General features: G+C 37.2%; 1 protein-coding gene across 1 annotated transcript; it reads left to right on the top strand.

Annotated features, from left to right (window-relative positions):
• Positions 1–1422: 1422 nt before the first annotated feature.
• LOC134247174 (uncharacterized) lies at positions 1423–9894 on the top strand. Its single transcript, XM_062729513.1, has one exon. The coding sequence runs from the start codon at positions 1423–1425 to the stop codon at positions 9892–9894; it is 8472 nt and encodes a 2823-aa protein (XP_062585497.1).
• The last annotated feature ends 230 nt before the right edge of the window (positions 9895–10124 follow it).

Below are 10124 nucleotides of genomic sequence, written 5' to 3'. Positions count from 1 at the left end.
ATCATGACCCCCGAGGATTGGGTGGGGCCACAATGGGGAATCAAAGTTTACATAGAAATATATAGGAAACATCTTTGAAAATTTTCTTCTCAAGAACCATTGTGCCAGAAAAGCGAAAACTTATGTGGAAGCATCTTTGGATAGTGTAGATTCTAAATTGTTCAAATCAACCCCTGGGGATTGGGCGGGGCCACAATGGGGAATCAAAGTTTTACATAGAAATATATAGGAAAAATCTTTGAAAATCTTCTTCTCAAGAACCACTGGGCCGGTAAAGCTGAAACTTATGTGGAAGCATCCTGGTGTAGTGTAGATTCTAAATTGTTAAAATCATAACCCCCGGGGATTGGGCGGGGCCACAATGGGGAATCAAAGTTTTACATAGAAATATATAGGAAAAATCTTTGAAAATCTTCTTCTCAAGAACCACTGTGCCAGAAAAGCTGAAACTTATGTGGAAGCATCCTGGGATAGTGAAGATTTTAAATTATACAAATCATGACCCCCGGGGGTTGGGCGGGGCCACAATGGGGAATCAAAGTTTTACATAGAAATATATATAGGACAAATCTTTGAAAATCTTCTTCTTAAGAACCACTGTGCCAGAAAAGCTGAAACTTATGTGGAAGCATCCAGGGATAGTGAAGATTTTAAATTATACAAATCATGACCCCTGGGGATTGGGTGGGGCCACAATTGGGAATCAAAGTTTTGCATAGAAATATATAGGAGAAATCTTTGAAAATCTTCTTCTTAATAGCAACTGGGCCAGAAAAGCTGAAACTTATATGGAAGCATCCTGGGGAAGTGTAGATTTTAAATTGTCTAAATAAAGATCAGTTGGGTAGGGTGGGGTCACAATATGTATTACTAGGGGTAAATCTAGTAAAGGACAGAATTGTCAAAGCTTCTCAGGTGAGCGATGTGGCCCATGGGCCTCTTGTTTTAAAAGTTATATTTGAGATAATTATGAAGCTTCGGAGCTTAACGCATAGTCAATGATCATGTCGTTGGTGGAAAGATTTGTTCAATTAAAAAAAAAATTTACCATGATATCATTTTGAAAGATTTGTGTACAAATACTTTTGTTATAGCATCTTAATGGCATTAGTCATGCACTTTTCTGTAAATTCCTAATTTTTCGAGATTACTTTTTATCGCTAAACGGCTCTTCAAATCACAAGAATTATTATTCGCAAAAGGACGGTTGATCAAGAGAATTTTACATGGATTTTAGCACAAAAAAATAAAAGCGCATAATTTTATTTCACAATTGATGCTTCTCATGAAATTATGCAATAAATAATTCCTCGCATATAATTAGGAATCTATATATATTGTAAAATGTGGCTTTGAATTTCCTTTCTTATTTAATACATTTATTATTAGAAACAATAACTACAAATTTTTTGTTTATTATAGATGCCTAAGAGAAAAAAAATTGTTGGCAGAGAACGTCGAGAGAAAGACAAATTACGGAAAAGGCAGAAAAGACAGGAGAAGTGTCAGTCGTCCAAGGAAGTTTTATCTGATGAGCCTGTGGCAGATTCCTTTGTTCCTTGCGGAACACTGGATGGAGCTGTGTCAGCTCCTCCCGGTAATCTTCCGGGGCAAGGCTCTATGGGGTTGCCGCCTTATGAGGAAAAACCCCTGGCCAGGGTGCAGGCCTCACCTCGAGTGAAAATGCACTCAAATGCCCCGAGGTTGTCACCTCCTCGGGGAAGTCGTCTGAATGCCCAAAACGGGGCGTTGGCACTGTCCCCTGACTCCCCAGCGTGGGTTTGTACTCCAGCGAGAGTACCTGGGCACGATGATGGCATTAAGCCTAGCCCAGCAGGTCAGACACAGCTGGATACCTCCAGGATGGAGGAGACCAGCAGTACACTAAAAAAAGATGTGGGCTATAAAGACAGTATCAAAGAGTGTATTAAAGACAGTATCAAAGAAAGTATTAAAGACGGTATCAAAGAAATGAAATATGAACGTGTCTCAAATGGAAATTTTACAGTTCTTAAAGGGAATATCAAGTCAGAGAAACAAGATGTTATGTGTGAAAGACAAAATAATGAAATTGTAATGGACAAATGTGAAAAACAAGAGAAATTGGAAAATACTCATAATACACAAAGAAATTTATATGAAAGAGAAAAGAATATGATCAGACAAAACATATTTGAAAGGCTTGAAAGTGAGCTATTTGAGAAGCAATGTACATATGACAAGAAAATGAATGAGAATCTATATAACTTATGTGACTGGCAAAAGGGTAAAGGTGTGGATACTTTTAAGAGTAAGAAACCGAAAATGGAGAACGAAAATGTTTCATCTGAACAAATCACATCATTCGATACGCTTAATGATAATGAAGAGCAAAAGGCAAGTGGGGAATCAAAATCAAAGTGTCTTATTTATGTGCAGGGTTCTTTTCATCAAGGCGATCCAATGTTTGGAGCTAATGCTGGATCTCAGTGTGTGGCAAATTGTCTAGCTGGATTATCTTATCACAAAGCAAAAAGTAGCAAGTATTGGAAAACAATGGACATGAACAAGATTTTGGTAACTGGTGATGAATTGTATACTTATCTTCAAAGAAGTTCATCAATTACTAATAGATACTTGCTTGTAGAAGATTTACCCCAGCTATTTGAATGCTTTGATCGATCATATGATTTTAAAACGCAGAGAACATTAACAAGTGTCATTTTGTCAGAAGAAGGTTTTGACTATTCTGATTTTGGAGTATATTGTTTGAAGGAAGCAGTACAACTTGCTGTTACAGGTACTGATGGATGCTTTGTTTGCTTTGGGGGAAACACATTACTAATTGGGAAAACAGAAGATGGTTTCTTTACATTTGATTCACATTCCAGGTCTTCTGAAGGATTATTAAGTGTAAGTGGCAAGAGCACGCGAGTACTGTTTGCCAATACAGATGAAGTATGCCTATATTTACAGGCTCTAGCTAGATCCATGGGATATATTAGAAATGTTGAATGTAATTTGACTGGAGTTCATTGCAAAATGAATTGTGTTTCAGAGACCAGATCTCAATTTGAACAAAAACAAGAGGATATCGGTTCTGGAACACTTCCTTCTGATGAATCATCCAGGAATTCATTTCCATCACAAATTACAGGTTCTGATGCAGGAATCGAACATGATGATTTAATTTTTGTCTCAAGTGAAGATGAGCAGTTCAATTTTGTTCCTCTTATTTCTGACACAAAGAGAGAAATATGTGACAATTTAAATATTCCCTTCTTGTGTTTTGGTTTCCCTCTTGAAAATCAGCCATTTGAAAAGGAATTGGGAAAACCTTGTGAAGAGCATAAAATTTCTGGAGATGGCAATTGTTTTTTTAGGGCAGTGTCCTTTAGTTTAACAAATTCAGAGGATTATCATTATGACCTACGCAATGCAGTATGTAAACATCTGCTTGAAAATGAAGACTATTTCCAGTCATTTTTAAGAGCTGGTGTAAGATCTGTTAAAGATCATGTCTTATTGTCGTCAATGGAAAACACTGGAACATGGGCAACTGAAGTAGAAATTGAAGCCATGTCTCACTTACTAGGTGTTGATATCTACACATTTTCTAACAATCGTTGGTTAAAGTTTTCAGCAGAGAGAGTTGGTGTTAGCCTGACAGAAAGGAGATTAGGTGCTATTTACTTGTGTCATAATCACCAAAATCATTATGATGTTGCTCTTGATGTTTGTGGACGAGAATTAGAAACGGTTAATACACCTGTATTGCAATCCAGTTCCTTTGATCTGAATTATATGAAGAAAAGGCAAAACCGTGAAAGAATGCAAACCAAAAGAATCGATCCTTCGAAGATGATTAAGAAAGACAGTGCTGCCAGTACACGAAGACAGTCCTTAAGAAGAAAATATCGTGAAGACTTGGAATTCAGAAATAAAAAATTAAATATTGCATATAGGAAGTACAAAGAGGATAACGAATTTCAAACTCTCGTGAAAACACGGAATAAAGAGAGATATAGGAATGACCCTTTGTATAATAGCAAAACTAAATCAAGATGTAAGAATATTTATGAAGGCAATGTGGAAAACAGAGAAAAGAAGAAGCAGGCAAGTGTAAAAAAATATGCAACAAATAAAGCCCATAAAGAAAATGTGAAGATGAGAAGTACTCAAAAGTACAAGACTGACAATGTGCATCGAGAGAATATAAAGACCAGAAGCATCATGAAATATAAGTCAGATGATAAACATAAAGAGGACGTGAAAAGGAGAAGCGTGAAAAAGTACAGTACAGACGCTACATTCAGAAATGAGGCCAAAAGGAAGAGTATCAAAAAATACGAAATTGACGAAGAACACAGAAAACAAGTCAAAAAATGGAGCACTGAAAAATACAAAAATGATGAACAACATAGGATGGATGTGAAACGTAGAGCGCTAGAAAAGCACCGTTCTAATGAGGAATACAGGAATAAAGTTAATAGTGCTGGAACAAAGAGATATAGAGCAAATGAGACTTTCAGGAAAAGGGTTCTTGCATCAAGGGCAAACAGATACTCAGTTGATGTTGCATTCAGATCAAATGCCAAGGCACGCAGTAAAAAATCATATAACGCCAGTTCTGATGCTAAAAAAATGAAGAAAAAGACAGTCAATTTGCAAAGAACTGCAAGGCGAGCAAAGTTGCAAAAGGAAGAAGAGGTATTGGAATTATTTAAGGAAAACACATTCAAAGGCATCGATTTTACATGCTGCTGCTGCAATCGATTGTTATTTGTTAATCAGGTTCAGAAATGTGATCGACGGATATATCAAAAGAGTGAACTTGCTGCACATATTGCAGACTTGTGTATTCAGGAAAATTGTTTGCACCAATGCACAGAATCTTGCTCAGAAGATTGCTCGAAGTCTACCCTATGGATATGTTATACATGTCATAGAAAGATTCTGAGTGGCAACATCCCAGCAGAGGCAACCGTCAATAATATGTTTTTGGAAGATATTCCAAGGGAACTTAAAGACTTAAACAGTTTAGAACAACATCTTATTGCCTTACACATCCCATTTATGAAGGTCATGGCTCTTCCACAGGGTGGCCAGAGAAATATACATGGGCCTGTTGTGTGTGTGCCATCGGATATGAAAAGGGCTGCAAGCTTACCACTTAAGCATGGAGATGATTTGTTGTTGAGAGTGAAACTGAAAAGAAAGTTAAATTATCGTGGTTATTTTGAGTACCAGTTTGTAAACCCAAACCATGTTTTTACAGCTTTAAATTACTTAAAGAAAAACAATCAGTGGTACAAAACTGTAAGAATAGATACAGACTGGGGAAAAGACTACACAGATGATGAGGACTTCAAAGATGAGGGACAGGAACAAGAGAAGGCAGCAGACGATGAGAGTGATGAAATTCAACAGGTTGCTATTGATACTTGCCTACAACCTGTTGATATTGCACAAGAAGTTCTTGACCATTATTTTGATGATATTTACAATATTGCACCCGGTGAAGGTAAAAACCCAGTTCGAATGTTACAAGAACCAGGCAATGAAGCTAAAACATTTCCCTGTCACTTCCCAACTGGAAAATTTTCATGGAATGAGGAGAGAGCAACAAGAATTACATTAGCTAGATATTTCAACAACAGACTCATGAATGCGGATGATAGATTTGCGAAAGATAGCAATTACATCTTCTTTAGTCAGTATATGTCAGAATTAAATCAAGTTATAGAGAAAACTCAAATTTCTATTAGAAAGTCTGTTTCAAAATTTGGGACGGGGAAGTTGGTTACGTCAGACATGGTACAAGATCCAGAAATACTCCGTACGTTACTACAGAAGGATGAAGCACTAAGGTTCATGCAACCAATTCGTGGAACACCAGCATACTGGTCTTGTGCACAGAAGGATCTCTTTGCTATGCTCCGCCAGTTAGGAATACCTACATGGTTTTGCTCTTTTTCTGCTGCAGAGCATAGATGGAATGATGCAATTAGAACAATTTTGAAGCAACAGAATGATAATAGAGATCCAAATACACTGGACTGGTCAGAAAAGAACGAAACATTAAGGAGTAACCCAGTAACAGTTGCAAGGATGTTTGAACACAGATTCCATGTCTTCCATAGAGATGTTGTTTGTTCTCCATCGATTCCAATTGGAAAAATTGTTGATTATTTTCAAAGAGTCGAATTCCAACAGAGGGGATCACCCCACATGCACTGTTTATACTGGGTTGAAAATGCACCTAGACTTGAAGAACATGGAGAGAAAGCTGTTTGTGATTTCATCGATAAGCACGTAACGTGTGAAGTGCCTTCAGAGAAAGATGACCCCGTCTTGCGAAACACAGTCCTAGCAGTACAACAACACAGTAAGAAACACTCAAAATCGTGCAGAAAGAAAGGAACAGAATGTAGATTTAACTATCCAAGACCACCTTCTCGGTGCACGTTCATTAGCTCACCATGTGACGAAGATGACAAGAAGGAGAACCCTGAACAGACAAAGCTATCAAATATAGGCAAATCCCGAGCGAAAGACATATTAATGGCTGTTTGGAATGAAGTACAAAATGAGTCAAATGAGTTAAAATCTACTGAGGAAATTTTCTGTAAAATTTCTTTGACTCAGGAAATGTATGAAGAAGCATACAACATATTGGCGAAAAAAAAATCCATTATTCTAAAAAGAAATCCCAGTGAACTTTGGATTAATCAGTATAACCCATGCCTCTTGAAATGTTGGGATGCTAATATGGATATTCAGTTTGTGTTAGATCCTTTCAGTTGCATTGTATACATAATCTCGTACATTTCCAAGTCTGAAAGGGAAATGGGTATGCTACTCAAGCAAACAAAGATAGAGGCAGAAGAAGGAAATCTTGATGCACATCAAACTTTAAAGAGAATCGGATCTGCTTATTTACATCACAGAGAAGTCAGCGTGCAAGAGGCAGTATACCGTGTTTGCAATTTAAAAATGAAAGAATGTTCAAGAAAAGTAGTTTTCGTGCCTGTTGGAGAAAATCCTACTCGATTAAGTAAACCACTCTCTCAGCTCAAAAGGCAAAAAAGAGAAAGTCATGACGATAACGAGGATGTGGATGAAGATGACAATGACATTTGGATGACAAATATAATAGAGAGGTACGAAAATCGACCAAACAAAATACTTTTTCACAAAATGTGTTTGGCAGAATTCTGTTCTGAATTCAGAGTCTTAGCAAAGTCCCAGGTTCCGAAAAATGAGAACAAAAATGTGTTTGAGCTGCAAAACGCAAAGGGATATATCCAGAAAAGAACACGTACAATGCCAGCTATAATTAGGTATCCAAGATTCAATGCAGATAAGACATCTGAGAAATATTACCAGTCGCTACTCCAGCTTTTCTTACCACATTGGAATGAAGCACAGCTGAAACCACCAGGGTTTGATTTGTACGAAGAGTTTTATGCAAATGGGCACATAAAAATAAAAGGTAATCAAAGGGTCCAGTCGGTTAAATCACTCGTGGACATGAATCATGCTCGGTATGCAGCAAATGAAGAAGTGATAGCAGTGGCTATGGAGACGTTCGAAAATATTGGTGAACCTGAAGACGCATGGGCAAATCTCTGTCCAGAAACAGAAATGATGAGAGATGAATGTGCTGTCGAGAAAGATAAAGTTGATAGCTTACTTGAAAATGTTGCAGAAGAAATACCTGACATGCAAAATGAGACAAATTCCGATGTGCTGTATCATATTCAGCAGAATTGTCATTCAAGGGAAGATATCCTACCGGTCTTGCAAAATTTAAATGAAAGACAGAAGGATATATTTTATCACGTTAGAAACTGGTGTGTAGCAAAAATCGCTGGAGAGAAGCCAGATCCACTGCACATTTTTATAACAGGAGGTGCAGGTACAGGAAAAAGTCATGTTGTCAAGGCAATACATTATGAGGCATCCAGATTATTTGCTCCAAGCCTATTCTCGCCAGATGGTGTACCAGTACTTCTTACAGCTTTCACAGGAACAGCTGCATTCAATATAGGTGGAAGCACTTTACATCACGTATTTGCCTTGACAAAATATTTGCCATTGCCATACCAACCATTGAAAGAACAGAGTCTAAGTGAGTTAAGAGTGCAACTGAGAGATTTGCAGATTCTTGTGATAGATGAAGTATCAATGGTCTACAAAAAACTTCTTTTCTACATTCACGAGAGACTAGTACAAATAAAGAAGTGTAAACAGCCATTTGGTGGTGTGAGTGTAATTGCAGTTGGCGACTTTTATCAACTCCCTCCTGTGAAGCAACGCAAAGATGAGAGATTATACAAAGAGAACACTTCATATCCAGTAGACTTTTGGAGGGATTTCTTCAAAGTCATTGAACTAAGTGAAATTATGAGGCAACGTGAAGATGTACCGTTTGCAACTGCTTTGAATAATTTGCGAATTAGGGAATCTGATCAGGCTATAGAGAATGAAACACAGTTGATCATATCTAATTGTATCAGAGAAGGACCCGAAGACGTTCTGCATGTGTTCTCTACAAATGAAGAAGTAAATAGTTACAATGTAACAATGATAAGGAAATCATGTGAAGATCTTGTGGAAATTGATGCACAGGACTATCAAAAAAATGCGACAACAGGAAAACTTACATTGAGAGAGAAACCACTCAAAGGATCAAAAACTGACAGTCTTGGAAGTTCTTTGCTACTTGCTGTAAACGCAAGGGTAATGCTTACAAGAAATTGTGATGTAAAAGATGGGCTTGTGAATGGTGTTGTGGGATATATAACACATTTCCAGTATGGTGAAAACACATCGAATGTTGTAGGTATTGGAGTGATATTTGACAACAAGAATGTTGGAAAACAATCAGGGAGAAAAACGCAGAAGGGAAATGTTGTTTTAATTGAAAGGGTTCAAGAAGAGATGATCGAAAAGAAACCGAGAACAGTCATAAGGCATCAGTTTCCTTTGCGGTTAGCATGGGCCTGCACAGCTCATAAAGTACAGGGAATGACTGTGGAAAAAGTAGTTGTGAATTTAGATCGTACGTTTTCACCAGGACAAGCCTATGTTGCCTTGTCAAGAGTGACATCTCAGCTAGGGTTATTTATAGAAACCGAGAATGAAAACGGGTTACTTAAAAAAATATATGCTGATTCAGGAGTGAAAACAGCCTTGGGTGAAATGACAAAATTACATCTTCAAGCATATCCCTTGAACTCATCAGAGTGCAACACAATTATTCTGCACAACATTCAGAGTTTACAAGGCCACGTTCCGGATTTTGAACATGATATCCGATTCAGAGATGCGGAAATCATCTGCTTGACAGAAACTTGGCTACGATCAGAACAAAATACAGCCTATTTCGATATTGAAGACTACAGATTTCATCACAAAGCGAGAGAAGATCTATATGACAACACTAACGATCAAACACAAAAACACCGCCTTGCAAGGGGTGGGGGAGTAGCACTGTATACCAAAGATAATGAAATTCAGAAGATAGTTAGTTCTCTTCCCGTCAGAAATGTTGAAGGAATTGCAGTGACAATGATTAAACATGATGTCTTAATTGTTACCATTTATCGACCAAATACTCTAAGTGTTCCCCAATTTCTTGATCGCCTCCAAAACATCATTGAATTCTACAGAAAATGCAACAAACATATCATTTTTCATGGAGATTTTAATGAAGATGCGAAATCTGGAGGTCCCATTCAAACATTCATGAGTAACCTTGGTTTTAGACAAGTTTTTAATTTTTGCACTACAGAAAGGGGTACTATATTAGACCACGTATATGTGTCTGGACACATACAGGTAGAGGTCTCGAAGCTTCCAACATATTATAGCTACCATGATGCTGTGATTCTTAAACTTTTAACCTAGAAGAAGGTTTTCCCTTTGAATAAAATATTTTTAAAGACCCTGGGATTTTATTTTTAACATGTACAATGAGTGAGACAGAGTGTGTGTATGTAAAAAAAGTTTTTAGATTTTTTTCTTTCCAGGATAATTTTATCTACTGATCAAAATCTTGAAGTTTACTTATGAGAATAAAAATCCGGAAAAGAAAGTATGTAGTTAAACTATATTCTGTACGATAGAACAATATTTTA

Source organism: Saccostrea cucullata, unplaced genomic scaffold (genome assembly GCF_032062105.1).
Source record: "Saccostrea cucullata isolate Sc308-1 unplaced genomic scaffold, CSIRO_AGI_Scuc_v1 ctg6185, whole genome shotgun sequence".
Lineage (NCBI taxonomy): Eukaryota > Metazoa > Mollusca > Bivalvia > Ostreida > Ostreidae > Saccostrea > Saccostrea cuccullata.
This window is presented reverse-complemented; position numbering and strand designations above follow the sequence as displayed.